This window comes from Aotus nancymaae, unplaced genomic scaffold, assembly GCF_030222135.1.
Source record: "Aotus nancymaae isolate 86718 unplaced genomic scaffold, 86718_ANA_hifiasm-v0.15.2.pri h1tg000040l, whole genome shotgun sequence".
Classification (NCBI taxonomy): Eukaryota; Metazoa; Chordata; class Mammalia; order Primates; family Aotidae; genus Aotus; species Aotus nancymaae.
Window position 1 is genome coordinate 82,735,131 of NW_026988454.1, and position 21,529 is coordinate 82,756,659.

The 21,529-nt window shown below is 36.0% G+C and overlaps 1 protein-coding gene across 4 annotated transcripts in view; it reads right to left on the reverse strand.

The window, feature by feature from the left end:
- LOC105728440 (cytochrome b5 reductase 4) overlaps nucleotides 1-21,529 on the reverse strand; it is a 122,935-nt gene that overhangs the window by 59,306 nt on the left and 42,100 nt on the right. For 3 of the 4 annotated variants that reach the window (XR_001110023.3, XM_064360879.1, XM_012468815.3), the window contains exons 4-6: nucleotides 13,638-13,719; nucleotides 4,595-4,627; nucleotides 1,055-1,115 (exon numbers count right to left, since the gene is read on the reverse strand). Coding sequence is in view for 3 of the 4 variants with exons in the window: in XM_064360879.1 (XP_064216949.1) it covers nucleotides 1,055-1,115; nucleotides 4,595-4,627; nucleotides 13,638-13,719 (176 nt within the window). In the remaining variant the exon portion in view is untranslated. The remainder of the gene's footprint in view (nucleotides 1-1,054; nucleotides 1,116-4,594; nucleotides 4,628-13,637; nucleotides 13,720-21,529) is intronic. The other variant, XM_012468816.2, reaches the window with a different exon arrangement.

Below are 21,529 nucleotides of genomic sequence, written 5' to 3' on the forward strand. Positions count from 1 at the left end.
TTCTTTTATCAGAGCAAAAACAAAACAACATATTTTGTTAAGGAGCATGAAAAAATGTACATGTTTATTATCTTCACTCCTCCCTGTCACACATATATTAGTACTGAAGAAATGAATTCACCAAGGTTGTTTAATGGGTGCACAGTAAAACTTAAAATGAAACTAAGTCTTCTGTTTTGTTATAGCTATTGATCAATTTGATACTCTTTTTGCACTTACTACCTACATATAGGCCAATCTACAGGAGGCATCCTTAGTCCCTAACTTAAAACTGTGGATGAAATAATTTAACAAATATAGCAGGATGCTGCTGTTAGAATAATATAGACTGGTGGTGGGGAGAAAAGGGGTAAGAGAGAGAACTACAGAGAACACATCTGAAGGTATTTTAAGTGTCATGAACAAAACATGTATGTCTTGCTTAAGTTACTATTAACTGTTTAAGACAACTATTGGGCAATATATTTTGAAAAATTTCCATTAAAAATTGATAAAAATGAACTAGATATAAAAAATAGAATATTTAAATACATTATGGCAGGGTCATATGATGGAATGCAGAGAAAAAAGGCTTTCACAGAATATTTAATGGCATAGGAAAATGCACATAGAATATACTGTCATACCAACATTATAAAATAGAATAATATGGAAGTAGGTATTATATTAATCAAACTGGAAAAAATAAATAATAGTATATATCTAAGGATGGTGAGATTACAACTGATTTTATTACTTTCTTTTGTATTTCTCTATATTTTCTAAGTTTTCTACCATTAATGTATTTTTTTATAATCAGAAAAATATTTTAAAATAGTTTTTTAAAGTATGGGTATTTAAAATGGATAAAACTTTAGTTATATTTAAAATTCACATTTATGGAACAGCTCATTCACCAACAAAATCTAATAAATGAGGCACTACAGTTCTTGTGTCAAAGATGCATGACTAATAGTAAGCAATAAATAAAATCCAGAGTTACTTTATTTTTTAAATGTGTACATTTTTGTATAGAACTGACTTAACTTTAAAAATTTTAAATAACAATGCATACCTTGGATAACTAGGACCTTCTTTGGCAAGCGTATCTGTCACCTGGCTCTTGGGAAGCATGCCTTCACAAAGAAAAATAGCTATAGTTCATCTACAAAGTATTTTTAATTTTTTATCTTTTTAATTAACTTCTTATTGAAATATTACATAAATTCATAAAAGGATACAAATCACAAATATACTACTCAATATATTTTCACTTGATCTTAGCCAAAAGGCCAAGATAAAGTGAAACATACCCTTGCAGACAGCACTCTCTTCATGCCCCCTTTCAATTACCATCCCTGCCTCAAGAGTAACATGTATTCTGACTACTAACACCATGGTTTTGCCTGTGTTTGATCTTTATATAAGCAGAATGATAAGATATGTTCTCTTTTAGTCTGGCTTTTTGTCCAACATTCTAGACATTACAGTTCTTATGTAAAATAAGCATGATTGACAATCAGCAATAAATCAAATCTGGGCTTTCTGGAATTTTATCCAGGTTATTCAATTCATCAGTAGTTTGGTCCTTTTTGTAACTGAGTAGTATTACATTATATGAATAGTTCACAATTTATTCATTCTCCTGCTGATGAACATTCAGGTTGTTTCCACTTTGGAGGTATTATACACAGTGTTGATATATTCTTTTACATGTACATGCGTATTTTTTTTTTTTTTTGAGACCAACTCTTGCTCTCTTATGCAGGCTGGAGTGCAGTGACACGATCTCAGCTTACAGCAACCTCCACCTCCTGGGTTCATGTGATTCTCCCACCTTAGACTCCTGAATAGCTGGGACTACAGGTACGCCCCACCATGCCCGGCTAATTTTTGTATTTTTAGTGGAGACGGGGTTTCACCATGCTGGCCAGGCTGGTCTTGAACTCCTAATCTCAGGTGATCTGCTCACCTTGGCCTCCCAAAGTGCTGGTATTACAGGCGTCAGCCACCACACCTGGCCCGTAAATGCACATCCTTAAAGAACACATAACTACATTTTTGGTTAGTAGGAAGGGTGTTTTAGTAGACACTATTGAACAGCTCTCCAAAGTGGTTGCACCAATTTACACTTTTACTACAGTAAAAGTGTTTGAAAGCTCCAGCTGCTCTACAACCTCACCAACATGTAGTCTTCTGTCTTTCCCCATTTTACTCACTCTTGTGGGTATGCATTCTTGTGCGTATGATGCATTTTAAAAGCCCACTAAAGCTACGATTTAAAAATCATTTCAGAAAACTCTGGGACATGGAATAACTCAAGATATTGCAAACATTAAGTATTTTCCTCCTACAATAGGAGTGCATTGTTTGTACATGGTAAGATTTAGTTTGGAAAAAAGAAGTACTGCTGCCAAATGACATCTGAAAATCATTGCATGAATTATATTACTATTTCTCAAACTATGCAGGAAAAAAAATTAATGGTTAATATCTGCTGAGTCTTGGGTTCCCAAATCAGAAATCACGGTATTTTACACAAATTTAAGAGTTGGGAGACACCTTTGGGTTAAGACAGTTTACAGGTTTCCAAGATTCTTTTTAGACACAAACCTTTTGTTTAAAGACAAGATCAAGTGTAAGCAAAATGTAAAACAATCATATTTTTCGGAATGGACTAAAAGCCCTGAGTCCAGGCCTTATTCATTCAGCTTCCCTTTCTTCCCACATAACTGTGCAGAACATTATTTTCAGATAAACAAAGGAAATCTCAGAGATGTGACAACAATGTCAGAGCTGTGAACTAATAATTAGCACTGGCCACTAAAAGAAGAACGCTCTGTTACAAAACTACAGGTAAAACGAAAGAGGACTACAAGAATTAAATGTATTTTTTCTGAAATGGTAAGAGCAAGACAAAATAATTTTATTAAATTATTTAAGAAACACTCAAAGATTTCACTAAGAGATTAATGTAATTTCTCTTTTGGAAGTCTCTTATATAAATAAAAATCAAATGCATCAAAATCTAAGAATTTCTGTAAGAAAAATCTCTCAATAGAATTCATAAATTTTAAGTCAATACGGATCTTGTATGACTTAATTAGGACCAGAAAATTGATCTTATGCAAGCCACTGTTTCCTCTTGTTCAAACTGAAGCTATTACTAGCAATGAAATGCTCCCTGCAATCTCATGGGTGACCAAATGAGACAATAATCAAACATTCTAAAAAACTATATAGTATCATTAAGATATATCTTATTAAAGCAGAATAATATAGTAATACATGGAGTGTGTCTTATTTAAAACTAACTAAAAACAACAACAAAAAACCCCAAACCTTACATAATATTATTTTGAATAAGTTGAAAAAATAGGGGGTGAACGTGGAGTGAAATAAAATAAATAATGCAAGGTGGATTGAATGAATGTTCTCTCTTCCATAAGTGTTGATTGACTGACTGAATGCCATCAATTTGAAGGGATCAGGTCTCTAGTGGAATAGGAAAGTAGTCCAACCCATTCAGTATTTTAAGCAGCTATTGGAATGGTAACATAGAATGCAGGCAGATCACATTTGCAAATACAGACTTACCACATAGACTTAAATGAGCACAAAGGAAAAGGCAGCTAATAAATATATATGTAGATGTGTTCCAATCTTATAGGGTCCAGGGTCCAGGTTACAAGAGGTAACAGGGCTAACCACATCACTTGTGGAGTGCTGTATTCCATACTTAATGCCACCTTTAACTGAGAAATTAGTCAAATGCAGTGCATCCAAAGAAGGCAACAGAAAAGTAAAGGTTCTGGAGGCCATATGTGGTGGAAAGGAAATGCCCACTCCATCAATAATTAGTCATTAAGCAATGGTTGTTTCTGTAGTGTCACAGAAGAGTCAAGAATCAGGCGAAACCAAAGATCAGTCCTTCGTTTAATGGAGTATTATATTATCCAATGAACAACTTCAGGTACCATAAATTGCATGAATTAGTCTACAATATAGACTATTTCCTTCAGTTAACAAAGAAAAAGGTAACTGATCTGGCAATCTAGCTTGTTACTTGCATTTCTCTAACTTTCTTTTGCAATCAAAAGAAAAAAAACTGTTTCTAAATGTACATCAATACAGTTCAGTCAGAGTTAACACCATGCATTTTATGTCAGTATTGACCATCACCCCAAGCTTTTTGGTGGGGTAGAGGAAGTGTCAGTCATTATTTGCAAGTCATCCAGAATGGATGAGGAAAACAGCATCACTCAGCTCAGAAAATTGTAGATTAATGTGTATGCAAACGCTGGAGGTGAGCTCACACCTAAGAAAACTGACTTGGTTTTGTCTTGTTTCTGAGGATGAAATTCCTAATCACTACAAGTATTCAAGCTGAGGGGTGATAACATATATTTAGGATGACATCAGAAAGCACGATTGTAAGAGTAATGGCTAGAATAAGGGGCCTGTAAAGCCCTATGAAAGACTCGTAAGTTTGGGCCAGTAAAGCTATCTTTCATATTAAAAAAAAAAAATTATAAATGTCCCAGACAATTCTGTGAAGCAATACTGTTCATAAGCATGTGAATATCATTCATTTATTATAAATTTATAGACTTACCATTTAAGACTTTCTTTTCCTCCTCACGATAGTCTGTATAGTAATTTAGGAAAAAAAGTCAAATAAAAATACTTTAATGTCAAGGAGAACGTCAGTCCATATTACTGATTTCAAGATGACAGCCCTTCTTTTTTGAAGGGCTTTCTTCTAAGGCCTGAGGAGAGAAATAAGGCTAATACAAAAATGGCTTTTGTTTTAAACAAGTAAGTTTCAACTCTGAAGACTGCCAGACCGTATTTCTTCAGATGTTTGTCTCTCATTTCATTTGGATTTTTTCTAATTCTTTGGTCACCTTTTTCTAATATCTTGGTTAATTGCTATACAGAGCATATGTAAACACCAAGTTTCATCCAGGTTATCATTTAAATTAGTCCAAATTAACCAGAATTTATTAGATTATACTTCATAAATGAAACACACACATTAACAACTCAAAGAAAGATATATTATCTTTCCCTTTTACTGAGTTCAATGCATAAAATGATCGTTATTACAAGTTTAAAATACGTTCAGATTTTTGCATGTATACATGTTAATTATTAGTGTTACAAACCCAGGAAGAAAAATTAACATTTTATTTCAGGGTGGCAGTCAACTCAGAAAGCTATATTATATTCTAATAACTACAAGTGTTATAACCACTGTAGTCAAAATAAACACCTCAGCAAGTTGTCAAAATTTCAAGAAATAAAAGGAATAAGCTAACAAAAAAAATTCAAGTAGTCAAATTGAAAGATATTTGTTAAGCTGACATCATCTTGTTTCATACAAAAGAAACTAACATATTCAAAATCAAAGCTTTCAAATGTTTTGTGTTCCAATTATTAATCACCAAAAATTCCATAATTAACTCTACTTCACTCATTCATCCCAAAATAATAATCATTTTCCTTTTCCTCATTTTACCAAAATAATTTTATAGCTGAAAGGAATTTTAACAATATACAGCAAATTATCACCTGATCTCCTAATAAAGGCCGAAAACCAGAGGTCAAAGGACTTGAATGAAATCCACAGCTCTCTAGCAACAAAGCCAAAATTAGATTTGTCTCTCATGAAACATAGTCCTATTTTTCTTGGCAATCCATTGCTGGAGTTAATGTTTCCTAACAAAATAGTGGGCCTAAAAACCATTTAAATTATACTTCAAAATGAGCTTTATCAACTTCCAGATACAAATCTGGTCATTACAGTTCGCAAAGGATCACTGATGCCCCTGCTTAGTCACCTACTTTCATCCAGTCAGTTTTATCTGTCTTTGCTGTTACAGCTGTGATTATTTGTTTTATCTTATAAATTCAAAGAACATAAATTTATTTTTTTATTGTGCACTGATATATATGTTCAGTGAACAATATAGTCAACAGTTTAAGAAATCTCACTTATCATTTCAACAATTAGTTTTTATCTAAGAGGTTCACAAATTTTTTAAAATTATCTCAGGTAATTTGTTTCTAAGAAAAAAAATATTGTCTCATATGATTACTTCTTGCCTGATATCAATAGATTTGAATCTGTCAGAAGTTTCTGGATTCTGCAAAATTAGTAGTTTTTTTTTTCCCCTGAGTCTTTTTTTAATACAAGAAGTGCTAGTACGAACAGAACTTCTACTTAAATAATCTGGGTTACCTTTAAAAATTCTCCTAGTCTACTTTTATAACTCTTTTCAAAAACTGAGTCATAGAAATGGAGGAGACTGTTTTTCACTCTTAAGCATACTTACATCTGAATCATTTTAGTCACAGGAGATACTTTCCTCCCTGAAAAAAAATCTGATGTCTTCTCTTGGTAACTAATTCTATCATTTAGTTGGCTTCATGGCCAATCAAATTAGTATCTTCTCATAACACTGGTTAAACTATTTACTTTGATAAGAACCTCTATTTTCGGAGAGGTCAGAGTCATTTAGAAGGCTGGTGTTGTGATCTAACAGCACGCAGCCCTTTCTTGGTAAGGATCTTTAATTATGACCCAAATCTAGTTTACCTCTGCTGAGCAGAGGCACAGGAGGATATCCTGTAATAAAGAAAGATCTAGTAGGAATAAAGAAAGAACTAGTAGGAAGATCTTTCTTTTATCAGTATGCTCATTCTTTTAATAAACATCTATTGATCATATTAATAGGGATATTGACATAATATGATACCATTTGGATACAAAGTTAGGAAAATAAGAAAATATATTCAATCTGCTTATCATACATAAAGATAATTTGGAGAGAGTCACAACAACAACAACAACAACAAAACATATCCTTGGTGTATGCAAAGGAGAGGAAAACAGTAGATGGGAGGCAGAACTATGGTAAGGGCACTTCTTGAATCATGTGAGTGCATTACATATTCAAAAATACAATAAACAGAATTAAAAATAAAGTCAATAGGCTCCTTTTTCTTTTCTTTCTTCTTTTTTTTTTTTTGAGACAGAGCCTTGCTCTGTCACCCGGGCTGTAGTACAGTGGTTCTATCTCGGCTCACTGCAACCTCTCTACCTCTTGGGCTCAAGCAATTCTCCTGCCTCAGCCTCCCAAGTAGCTGGGACCACAGGCACGGACCACCAGGCCTGGCTAATTTTTTTTGTAGAGACAGGTTTTCGCTGTGTAGCCCAGGCTGGTCTTGAACTCCTGAGCTCAAGCAATCCATCTGCCTTGGCATCTCAAAGTGCTGGGATTACAGGTGCTAGCCACCATGCCTGGATGATACGCTTTTTTTTTAGTTATTATACTTTAAGTTCCGGGGTATATGTGCAGAACGTGCAGGTTTGTTACATAGGTATACACTGCCATGGTGGTTTGCTGCACCCATCAACCCATCATCTATATTAGGTATTTCTCCTAATGCTATCCCTCCCCTAACCCCTCGCCCATAACAGGCGATGGTGTGTGATGTTCCCCTTCCTGTGCCCATGTGTTCTCATTGTACGGCTCCCACTTATGAGTGAGAAAATGCAGTGTTTGGTTTTCTGTTCCTGTGTTAGTTTGCTGAGAATGATGGTTTCCAGTTTCATCCATGTACCTGCAAAGGACATGAATTCATCCCTTTTTAAGGCTGCACAGTAACTGATGCTGTATGTGTGCCACATTTTCTTTATCCAGTCTATCATTGATGGGCATTTGGGTTGGTTCCAAGTCTTTGCTATTGTGAACAGTGCTGCAATTAACATACATGTGCATGTGTCTTTACAGTAGAATGATTTATAATCCTTTGGGTATATACCCAGTAAAGGGATCGCCGGGTCAAATGGTATTTCTGGTTCTAGATCCTTGAGGAATAGCCACACTGTCTTCTAATATGATTGTACTAATTTATACCCCCACCAACAGTGTAAAAGTGTTCTCCACATACTCTCCAGCATCTGTTGTTTCCTGACTTCTTAATGATTGCCATTCTAACTGGCGTGAGATAGCATCTCATTGTGGTTTTGATTTGCATTTCTCTAATGATCAGTGATGATAAGCTTTTTTCCATGTTTGTTGGCTGCATAAATGTCTTCTTTTGAGAAGTGTCTGTTCATATCCTTCATTCTTTTTAAGACAGTGTGTGGTAAGTGTTTTAAAAGAGGTATGCAGAAGGTGTTACTGAAGCACAAAAGAAGAATGTCTCAACTGGAAGAAATGTGAAAAGACTCCATAGATGTAGTATTTTAGCTGTTTTGAAAATGTATAGGCATTTGTCAGGAGTCCCTGAAGAAAAGCATTCTAGGAAAAAAAAAATGCTGAGCATTAATTGAATGTTTTACAATTATCTTGTAGCTACATTCCTCATCTCCCTTTCTTATTCCAAAAGGTTGGTATTATGCCACCATCAGATATGACCTCAATCTTGTTGCCAGGGATCTTATTCACAAAGTCCTAAATTTACTGTTCTATATTCCCTTGCCTGCTTAGCTTTGCCAGAAGACTTCTTGGTTCTGCATAATGTGTTTAATAACCACTTTTCCTCTAGAAATTCTTCCATATCGCCAAACAGAACTCTTTGTAACACAACTTAGGCCTGGTTCTTTTTTTAAATTAAATATATTTTTTTAATTTTTGTAGAGGCAGGATCTCACTATATTGCCCAGGCTAGTCTCAAACTCCTGGGCTCAAGCAATCCTTCTGCCTTGGCCTCCCAAAGTGCTGAGATCACAGGCATAAGCCATCACACCTGGAAAGGCCTAATTCTTGTTTTTGATTCAAAAGTCATATACCTATTTCTGAAATCTTGTAAAACTTAAACTTTCTTTACCTTAGTTGTAATCATCTTTCAAATCATGTTTCAATTTTATACATCTCTCAAACTTCTAGTAGTTTACTAGCAGAATTAAAATGGTAAGTGTTAAGTGAAATGAAGAATTAAAATGAAGAATTAGTAGTTCAAACCCACATATTCTGAAAAATCCAAGGATTGGAAAGCTTTAAAAATACCAGAGTACTAATTTACTTTATTAGTTTTTCCTCCATTATTCATTTAATCACAGCATATGCTGTATTTTTAGAAGTTTATATTTTCTCCCCAAGTTGGCTTCACTTGTCTTTTTTTAAATCAATTCTCCAATGTGTCAATTATTTTCCATTCCTGTCCTATCATCAGAGGGATTACAATTCCTTTTTTATTTGGAATCACTTGCACATGAATATACACACGTTCAAAATTCTTCTTTCTATGAAAACAAAACAAATGCTAACACAAACAAAACATCAGTCAGTCACACCACTACAGCAAGACACACTTCCTGCTTAGGTCTGCATCGGCTCCCTAACCAGGGTCTTCTTACTTCCTATTTTTAGTTAATGTTTCCTTAACTCTTTCTGGCAAGAATCACAACAACGGACCCTACAGCAGAAAGAGCAAATTAAGGCAGCCAGGCTGAGATAGCAAACTTGTCTGTCCAGTAAAGTCCAACCTCAGAATGACTCCCAGCCTCCCTCTCTCCACCAGTAACTGTCTTCCTTCTCCTCTTCCAGTTAGTCTCTGAGCTTGTGCTTTTTCTACCTAAATTGTCCTCATTTTACCAATGAGGAAACTGAGGCTCATAAAAGAAATAACTTTGACTTTACAAAAGCTGAACTTCCAACTGACAGCCAGCTCATTCAATAGTTGTCTTGTCCGTGCTCACAGTGCTGTAACAGTAAAAGAAATCTTTGAAAGTAAAGTCTCAGCCTGCTATGAGTCTTGGTGTTTATCTCCATCCTCAGCTCTACAGATGCCAGAGTTTGCCTAGGATGAACCACAGAGCTGTCCAATATGTGTGTACCAGCTTGACATGTATGTGCCACTAATATCATCATTTTTAAGCATAAAAAACTAATGCATATAAGATACTTTCTCTGCTTCAATACTATTAACATTTTAGGCCAGAAAATTCTTTGTTGTGGGAGTTTGTCCTGTGCAATGCAGGATATTTAGCAGCATCTTTGATCTCTATCAATTAGGATGCCAGTAGCATTTACTTTCATTCTAACAACCAAAATGTCTCCAGACCTTACCAAATGTCCCCCTGAAGAGCAAAATCAACCCCAGTTAAGAACCACTGGCATATACTAAAAGAAAATGAATTAATGAAAAAGCAGGTAACATTAATGAGGTAATTCTCTGCCTTACAAAAGGTTTACCTATGGTTTCTTCAATCAATTAAATAACTATGTAGTCTTTAGTAAGATACAATACACACAAGCCTCAGTATCTTCACTTTTAAACTGCTCTAAATCCCTCTTAGGTAAGTATTCTATTAATGTATGACTCTAAGTGCTTTATTGCCAGACAGAGAGGTCATGAAATCTAAAAATACAAAGTGTTAGAAACTATAACAAAACAATGAGAAATTATGAAGAAATGTTCCTGAGACTGTACTATACCACTGAAAAATATGACCACTTAAAAATATGGCATACTAATTTTTTAAAAGTACACTTATGGTCTAAAACAGTACTGTTTAAAAATTATAATGCAAGCCTCAAGTACAATTTTAAATTTCCTAAAAACTAGATTAACGAAGTCAAAAAAAAAAAGACAGGTTACATTTAATAATATATTTTTATTTAACTCAATATATCCAGATTATCATTTTAACATGTAATCAAGTAAAGATTATGAGATATTTTACATTATTTTTTTCTCTTGAAATACACTGTGCCCTTTATCTACAGCATATCTGAATTTGAACTAGGCAGATTTCTAGTGCTCAATAGTCACATGTGACAAATAGCAACAGTAATAGCCAAAGAATAAGGACAAAGAATGAGCACTCATTTTTCATCTTTACCAGATAATGAAGTAGTCCACAGATGTAAATTATCAATAACTGAAGTTTACCTTTTCAAGTAAAATTTCTCCTTTCATTCATTATTAATACATCTTTTTAAAGCATAATACAAACCACGATATTTTTTTTTATTTTGTTATTTTTTTAAATTGAGATAGAGTCTTGCTCTGTCACTCAGGCTGGAGTGAAGTGGCACCATCTCGGCTCATTGAAATCTCTGCCGGGTTAAAGCAATTCTCGTGCCTCAGCCTGCTGGGTAGTTGGGATTACAGGCTCCTGCCACCACGCCCGGCTAATTTTTTTTGTATTTTTAGTAGAGATGGGGTTTCACCATGTTGGCCAGGCTAGTCTTGAAGTCCTGACCTCAGGTAATCCACCCACCTTGGCTTCCCAAAATGCTGTGATTACAGGTATGAGCCACTGCACCTGGCCTACCATAATACTTTTTAAACAAAGGATTATGATAAATACAACTCATTATTTGCTTGATAATGATACAACTGTATTATGTTTTATATTCCGAGTCTGTTAGCTTTTCTGGCTTCTTCCTAGATACCCATGTGTTTTACCACTGCCAGACTAGAAACCATCAGATGAACTGAAAACTAACTTCCCAGAGCCCATGTGTAAAATTCCTCTTCAGAATATCCACCATTTCCCCAAACCCTCATGTTAGGAACAATCTCTTTTCAGCCTTGATTTCCACTTCATCCTTTGTTTTCATCCTCTGTTCCCAGTTAATCTAGGAGTTCTAATTGTAGGGTGAACACACGCCCTGGTGTGCCAGAGAGTCAAAGTTTACCACTATTGTTCCAAAATAATTACTAATAGAGCCCCCTTTCATTCTTAAAATTGTCTTAGTTTGGACAGTTATGTGGTTATCCTAGTTAATGGTCTTTATTGGTAAGTCTTAAGCCAGCAGAGACTAATGATCAGTCCTTGCCTACAGGTGAAGGGTATATAAGATTCTGTGAAAATAACACTTCATTTTAATTATTATAAATATTTCTTATTTCTGACACATTAAATCTTTCTCTTTAGCTGCTTGTCCCTTTTATGTGGTCACCTTGTTCTAGTAACCCTGGAGTTCTGACTGTATCTTTCAATATCTTACTTATTACTTGACCCCAATCCACTGTCTATTTGGTCTTTCAATATGTGTGTGTGTGTGTGTGTGTGTGTGTGTGTGTATCTTAAATCTCTACTGGTACAAAAGTCCCATTACTCACAACCAACATTTTCTGCTTCATAAAATTCTCATCTTTGCTTCCTAATGTCTTGTAAGTTGTCTCATATTACTATCTGCTGCTAGCCTCACCCTAGCAAAAAACGCTCATGATCCCAAAAGGTTTTATATATCAGTCGGGTTGTGAAGCACAAAATGATTCACAACACCACTCACATGTCCTGTCAATAATAATAACTATATATACGTGTATTATTATTATTATTTTTTGTTTGTTTGTTTGTTTAGAGAATGGGTCTTGCTCTGTCACCCAGGCTTAAGTGCAGTGGTGTGATCATAGCTCAATGCAGCCTTGAACTCCTCACTCAAGTGATCCACTTGTCTCAGCCTCATGAGGGCCTGAGACTACATGCACCACTCCCAGCTAATTTTCAAAAATGTTTTTATGTAGACAGGTTCTCACTATGTTTCCCAGCCTGGTCTTGAACTCTTGGCCTAAAGTGATCCTCCCACCTCAGCCTTTCAAAGTGCTGGAATTACAGGCATGTGCCACTGCACCTAGTTCTAATAATAAATAATCATAACTTTATTTTTCACAGAAACAGAACATCTCACATGGTAAGACACATGTCTTATAATACATGCTGGTTATGCCTGATAATTTCAGGGACACATAAAGGAGTCAAAAATAGCTTCAGCATTGTAAGTGCAGAGGTATATTTTACTTGATTTCCAGCAACAGGAATAAAAAGAAATAATCTTTATTTATTAACCTTTACATGCACTGTACAGATTGGGAAATTGAGGCTCACAGGTAGAAATTGGTCCAGCAATTGTACAGCCAATAGACCATGGAGCTAGGGTTCAGACTGTACTATTTCCATACTGCCAATCGAAGTCTGTGTCAATAAAGCCTTGAATTACAAAACTCGCTAAATGAAGTAGTGAAAGACTCTGGCTGAAATTAATTCCTAATTTTGGTAAGAAGGTAAGGAGTTACTCAAAAGAAACAGCTATCATTTCTTCATAGAAAAGGGTTATGCAAAGTATTCCTGTTACTACAATTTCATGTCTAAAACTTTCAAAAGGTAATCTTCTGAAAGAAGCTTATTAATTAAAGAGATGACCTCAAACATCACTCAGATTAGAGTCCCATCTCATAGCTAGGGGGGAAAAATGGGTTACACTTTAGAAAAAACTTAAATAGGGGTTATCTGTAGAGAGGGAGCAGAGTCAGAAGGTTCATGGCAAATGGGAGACAAGGCTGGGAAGAAAAATTTCACTGTATAACTTTTTATATTTTTTTTATTTTTGAATCATTTGATTGTATTATTTAAAAAATTAAATTATAAAAAAACTAATCTAAATATCAACCCCAGGTGCTGTACTCCTCACACTGAACTTTCTCTAAAAAACAGCTGTACTTTTAAGGGAAAGTCACTACACGATTCTAGAGAAGAAATGAAGGAAAACCTCTGGAGTGGTTAGAGTAGGAGGCCAATGAAAAAGACAAAACTATAGTGATTTGTATAGATCTAGTTGTTTAAATCCAAGTTAAATAAAAAACACATATGCACCACACATCTATGCCGGTTTAGCACCTGCACTGCTTACCTTTCAGAACAGTAGGTTTAACTGCCATTCTGCCAACCAGGCATTCTTTCAGCATGGATTCATAATTGACCCAACGATGAACCTGGTATGGAAAACAAATGATGAAAAAGCAGCATGACTCTAACTCCACAAGATGCTCTCATTTTAGTATGAGCAAAAGTAAACTTTCTGAAACCACTCTCAACACACACCTAAAAACTAAGAAGCATATTCAATTGGTCAACCAGGGAGTGACAGAAAGGCTGCACAGATGGGGACTGTTTAGAACAGTATCATCAGAGTGTTGGGACCTGTGGAGAATTCTGACACCCTTTCAGGTCTCCATGAGGTCTCAATTTGTTTCATCATAAAACTAATAAAAAGTTACTGGCTTTTTTCAGTTTTGATATTTGCTCTGATGCTATAAAAGCAATGTTGGATAAAACTGCTAGTATCTTGCATTAATTAAGGCAGTGGCTCCAAACTGTACTAGCAATTATTATGTTCTTCACCACCACGACAGGGGAAGGGGCATGATGAAGATATTTAAGAATATTTAAGACTATCATTCATGAAGTAGAAAAATTATTAATTAAATTTTGACCCTTGGGTATATATTTTTATTATGTTTTGTGTGACAAGATGGGAAATTCTCAAAAAGACTACTGCTATAAAGTGGGATGGTTGCCCTGTGAAGAAACACTTAGACAACTGTATGATTTGCAAATGGAACTGGGCTTTTTTCATGAAAGGCCATTGGCACATTTACCTATGTAACAATCTGCACATCCTGCACATATACCTCAGAACTTAAAATAAACAACAACAACAAAAAAGAAGACATAAATGTGGCCAACCAGCATGTGGAAAAAGCTCAGTATCACTGATCATTAGAGAAATGCAAATCAAAACCACAATGAGATACCATCTCATGCCAGTTAGAATGGATATTAATAAAAAGTCAAAAAATAACAGAGGCTGGCAAGCTTGCAGAAAAAAGTTTATACACTGTTGGTGAGACTGTAAATTAGTTCAATCACTGTGGAAAGCAGTATGGTGATTCCTCAAAGAGCTAAAAACAGAACAACCATTCGACCCAGCCATCTCATTACTGGGTATATTTCCAGAGCAATATAAATCATGCTGCCATAAATAAACATGCACACAACTGTTCATTACAGCACTATTCACAATAGGAAAGACATGGAATCAACCCAAATGCCCATGAATGACAGACAGAATAAAGAAAATGTGGTACATACACACCATGGAATACTATGCAGTCATAAAAAAGAACAAGATCATATCTTTTGCAGAAATGTGAATGGAGCTGGAGGCCATTATCCTTAGCAAACTAACATGGAAACAGAAAACCAAATACTGCATATTCTCACTTATAAGTGGGAGCTAAATGATGAGAACTCCTGAACACAAAGAAATGAAGAACAGACACTGGGGCCTACTTGAGGGAGGAGGTTGGGAGGAGGGAGAGGAGCAGAAGAAATAACTATTGGGTACCAGGCTTAGTACCTGGGTGATTAAATAATCTGTACAACAAACCCTCGTGACACAAGTTTACCTATAAAACAATCTGCACACGTACCCCTGAACCTAAAATAAGTTTTTTAAAAATGAACAAAAACAAAGAAGGGCCATTTATAAGAACTACTGGTAAACAAACTGATTATTCAGACTCAGATATTTAACGGTATTTTCCCAAAAATAAACAATGTGATTCTACTGCTTCAAGGAAAACAACTGATAGTATTTGTTGTCAGATGCCACTGGTGGAAATTATATTTAAAGAACCTTTCTGCAAGGCACCTTCTCAATGTGCCTTAAAAGTTGTAAAATAGGCCAGGCATCATTTTAAGGTGCCGTGGCTCACGCCAGTAATCCCAGCACTTTGAAAGTCTGAGGTGAGAGGATCATTGAGCCCAGGAGTTCAAGGCTGCAGTAAGGTGGTCACGCCACTTCATTCTAGCCTGGGCAAAAGAATAAGACCTTGTCTGAAAAAAAAAGGCGGCGGGGGGTGGGGGGGCTTGAAGTTTGCAGCTCTTTCAACTCAGATGTTTAGGAATTTACCTGAGAAAGTAATTTCATATATATAAAGATGTAGATGCCAGGATAGTCATCATAGCACTACTTAAATTAGCAAAATATTGGAAACAATCTAAATGCCCAATTGTAAAAGACTGGTAAAGGAAAATCAATATATAATACTATTCAATACAATACTATATAATCATTAAAATAATCGGCCAAATAATATTAATACTGGAATCTTTACGGTACATTCCAGAGTAAATAAATATACACTAAAATAGTAAGTATATGAAATATAGAAAGAAGATAGCTGACTATAGGCATTTCATACTCGTCTCCTCCACTAAGAACCAAGATAGTGAGTAATCACATTCTGAATAGATCATCCAAGAGAGAACACTGAAATTCAATAGTAAAGTGACAAGAAATACTTAAAGGGAGTGGAGGCAGCCTATGGGGCTGGGATGCTGAGAGAGACTCAGATTAGAGAATCTTAGCAGTCCACATTCCCACCAGGGACTCCTGCAGTCCTAGTCACAGAAGAACCCTTCGACCCTTGCAGGCCCTGAAACTAACATAGAGAGCTGCTGAAAGATTCTGTGATGGCACTGCTCCAGGGAGGGAGCTTGCACTGGGTTTCACAAGCTCCCTGAGACCTAAACAGCTTTAGTAAATGTGCTGCTTAGCACATTTATTGTGTGGCCTCCAGCTACATTTACTCTAACATAAAATGTTAGAGCCCTACCCCAACAAACTGCACACTGTACTAGAACCCAGCAGCATCAGGACAGAAGTGCAAGAGAAGCATGGCTGCTGCCCCAGGTGTTTAGGTGCAAGGAACTGCCAGCTAATGCACCATGGGCTGAGGCAAGAGCAAGGTAGCAGGGCTGAAGAATAGGTGGTACACTCCTTCCCCATCTACTGGGCTAGGCTGCCTGCCACTGAAGGCAGTACCATTCTGCCCAGTGGCAGGGTATCACCACAACTCCTGTCTCCCTCCACCTGAGCATTCCACTGGTAGCCTGGGGATCACCCCTGCCTACCATGCCTACCATGGCTGGCCTCACTTCCCTCTGCCTATGCCACAGCACAGTTTGAGGGCCAGGCGATTGCTCAGCCTAGACCAACACACTGGCACCTGAACATTCCTCCCAGGGGCCTGAGGTTGGACATACCAACCTGGCTGCTACCACCACAGCTAGCACCTCCTTGCACATGCCATCTGCAGGCTTAGAGACTGGCCTGCACAGACCATAACAGCCTCCATCAACATAAGCATGTACCACCTGGGACCTAGAGGTCATCCCGCTACTGCCACTGTCATCACCCATGCCATATCACCTGCCCAAGGACCCAAGAACTCACCCACTGCTGCCACTACTGGGATCCAACTAGGCCACCAAAAGGCCCAAGAATCAGCTTGCCTTGATGCACTAATCCTGGTGCCAGCATATGCCATCCTGGGGCCCAAGGACAGATATGCTCAGCCCACTGTTCCCACCACTGGGACCCAAAGACTAACCTATCTGGGGGTCTCAGTATCCAGCAAAACTTCACTGCAACTTCCACCAATAATTGTACCCTAAAACACTGAGGAAGTCACAGTCATCATTGACGCTGTTTACAGCTGAAGAAATCATAGAGAGACTACACTACTGCACACACCCAGGATCAAAACCAAAGTGTCCTACCCCACCAACATTACAGATACATCTACAGGAAAAGTTCTCCAATATGAAAGAAAATTGAAAAAACTGAAAGAGGGACAGGCATGGTGGCTCATGCCTGTAATCCGAGTACTTTGGGAGGCCAAGGCAGGCAGATCACCTGAGGTCAAGAGTTCGAGACCAGCCTGGCCAACATGGTGAAACCCTGTCTCTACTAAAAATACAAAAATTAGCTGGGTATAGAGGAGCGTGCCTGTAATCCCAGCTACTCGAGAGGCTGAGGCAGAAGAATTGCTTGAACCTGGGAGGTGGAAGTTGCAGTGAGCCGTGACTGCGCCACTGCACTCCAGCCTGGGCAACAGGGTGAGACTCTGTCTCTAAAAACAAACGAAGAAACAAAATCTGAAAGAAATGACTGCTACACCAGATGTGCAATATCAACATTAGGACACAGGAAACATGAAAAAGCAAGGAAATATGACACTTTCAAAGGAACACAATAATTCTCTGGCAACAGATCCCAATCAAAAATAAATTTATGAAATACTAGAAAAAGAATTCAAATGACTGATTCTAAAGAACCTCAGTGAGGTATAACAGAATTATAAAAAAAAATACCAAAAAAAAATTCAGAATATGAATGAGAAATTAACCAAAGTGATAGATATCCTGAAAAAGAACCAAACAGAAATTCTAGAACTGAAGAAGTCATTGAATAATATACAAAATACATTCAAAGCTTCAACAATAAACTAGATCAAGTAACAAAAGAATCTTAGGATGTGATGACAGGTCTTTTGAAATAATCTAGTCAGGCAAAAATAAAGAAAAAGGAATGAGCAAAACCTTTATCACATATATAAAGCAATCAAATTTTTGAATTATTGGGCCGAAGGTGAAGAGAGAATGAAAGGGTTACAAAATGTGTTTAAGAAAATAATAATTAAAAACTTCCCAAGTCTAGCAAAAACAATTTAGATATCCAGATACAGGAGACTCTGAGATGCCCAAATAGATAGAATGCAAAAAAGGTCTTCATGGCATATTAGAATCAAACTGTCTAAAGTCAAAGACAAAAGACAGAATTCCAAAAACAGCAAGACAAAAGCATCTAGTCACCTATAAAGGACACCCATCAAATACCGGATTTTTCAGCAGAAACGTAATAGGCCAGGAGAGAATGGGGTGATATATTCAAAGCGCTGAAAGAAAAAAAACAAAACTGACAGTCAAAAATATTCAATCCAGCAGAATTATCCTTCAAAAATAAAGCAAAAATAATTTCCCAGACAAGTAAAAGCTAAGGAAATTCATTAGCACTAGACTGGCTGTACAAGAAACAGTAAAGGGAGTCCAAAACCTGGAGTAAACAGATGACAGTGAAGACACACAGTAATGTACAACTCACTGGTAATCACCAAATAAGGAAGAAAAAGAACTCAAATGTTCTACAGAAACACTACAGAAAACCACCAAACCACAATGACAATAAAAGAAAAAGGAACAAAGAACACACAAACAGCCTAGATAACAATATGACAGGAACAAAACCTTGCATATCAATTATTACCTTGACTGTATATTGATTAAATTCTCCACTTAAAAGATATAGATTGGCTGAAAGGGTAAAACATTACAATCCAGCTATATGTGGCTTATAAGAAATGCAATTTACCTGTAAAGACACATGTAAACTCAAAGTAAAGACTTGAAAAAAGACATTCCACACAAACAGAAATGAAAAGCAAGCAGGAGTAGCTATACTGGTATACAAAACAAACTTTAAGTCAGTAACTGCAGTAACAACAACAAAAAAGACAACGAAGGTGAATATGTAATGACAAAAGAATCAATCTACAAGTGGATATAACAAATCTAAATATATATGCATCCAACAGTGGAGGACCCAGATTCATAAAGCAAATTATTATTTGATCTAAAAAGAGAGATAGACTCCAATACGATAATAGTGGGGAGTTCAAAATCCCACTCTAAGCATTAGACAGATCATCCAGAGAGAAAATCAACAAACACTGGATTTAAACTGGACTTCAGACCAATGGACCTAGCAGACATTTATAAAACATTTTATCTAGCAATTGCAGAATACACATTTTTTTCATTAGCACATGTAACATTATCCATGACAGACATATATTAGGCTAAAAAACACGTCTTAACATATTTCTAAACACTGAAATCCTCTCAAGTATATTCTCAGACCCCAGTAAAATAAATCAATACCAAGAAGAACTTTCAAAGTCCTGTGAATACATGGAAATTAAACAATATACTCCTGAATCACCATCAGGTCAAAGAAGAAATTAAGATGGAAATAAAAAAATTTCTTGAAACAAATGAAAATGGAAATGCAACACATCAAAACCTGCGGAATATTGCAAAAGTAGTATCTAAGAGGGAAGTTTATATCAATAAATGCCTACTTCAAAAAAGTTGAAAGATTTCAAATAAACAATCTAATGATATACCTCAAGGAACCAGAAAAGCAAGAACAAACCAAATGCAAAATTAGCAGAAGAAAAGAAATAATAACTGTCAGAGCAGAACTACATGAAATAGACTTTAAAAATGCAAAGGATCAATGAAACAAAAAGTTGATTTTTGAAAAGATAAAACAAAATTGATAAGCCACTAGCTAGAATAACCAAGAAAAGAGAAGACCTAAATAAACAAAATCAGCAATGAAACAGGAGAAAATACAACTGATACCAAAGAAATACAAAGGATCATCAGAAACTATTATGAGCAACTACAAATTAACAAACTGGAAAACCTAGAGAAAATGGGTAAATTCTTGGAAACATACAACCTATCAAGATTGAATCAGGAAGAAACAGAAAACATGAACAGATCAATAACCAGTAGCAAGATTGAATCAGTAATAAAAAGTCTCACAACAACAACAAAAAAGAACTAGATGGATTCACTGTCAAATTTTACCAAACGTAAAAAGAAGAGTAAATCACAATTCTCCTCAAATTATTCCAAAAAATTGAAAGGAATTCTCCCTAACTCATTCTACAAGGCCAGCATTACCTTGATACCAAAACCAAGTAAGTATAGAAAAACAACAACCAAAAAAAAAAAAAAAGGAAAAATGCGCAAGAACTACAAACCAGTATCACTGATAAACATAAATGGAAAAATGCTCAAGAAAACACTAGTCAAATGAATTTGACAGCACATCAAAAATATAATAAAACATAATGAAGTGGAATTTATACCAAGGAGTCAGGGATGGTTTAACATATACAAATTAGTAAATCTGATACATCATATCAACAGAATGAAAAACAAAAACTGTATGATCATCTCAATAACACAAAAAAGCATTTGATAAAGTTCAACATTCCTTCATGATACAAACTCTCAACAAACTAGACATAGAAGGAATATATCTCAAAATAATAAAAGGCCATATATGACAAACCAACAGCTAACAACATATTGCACTGGGAAAAGTTAAGTCTTTTCTCTAAGAACTGGAACAAGACAAGGATAACACTTTCACTACTTCTATTTAACATAGTACTGGAAGTCCTAACCAGAGCAACTGGCTGAAAGGGTAAAACGACTGGCTTTTAGTGGGGCACAGTGGCTCACGCCTGGAATCCAAGCACTTTGGGAGACTGAGGTAGGAGGATCACAAAGTCAGGAGTTCGAGACCAGGCTGACCAACATGGTGAAACCCCATCTTCACTGAAAATAAAAAAATCAGCCAGGTGTGGTGGCACACATCTATAATCCCAGCTACTCAGCAGGCTGAGGCAAGAGAATCACTTAAACCCGGGGGGAAGAGGTTGCAGTGAGCTGAGATTGCACCACTGCACTCCACTCTGGGCAACAGAGCGTGACACTGTCTTAAAAAAAAAAAAATTAAAAAGTTTGACAAGAGAAAGAAATAAAAAGCATCCAAGTTGGAAAAGAGAAAATACACTGTCTCTTTCAACAAATTATATTAGTTTGTATTTAGAAAAACTGAAAGACTCTATCAAATAACTTAGAGTTAATAAGCAAATTCAGTAAAATTGTGAGATGCAAGATCAATATACAAAAATCAGCAGTGTTTCTATATGCCAGTAATATAATAGCTGGAAAACAAATCAAGAAGATAATCCCATTAATCATAGCTATGAAAAAAGAAAAGAAAGAAAGAAAGAAAGAAAGGAGAAAGAAAGA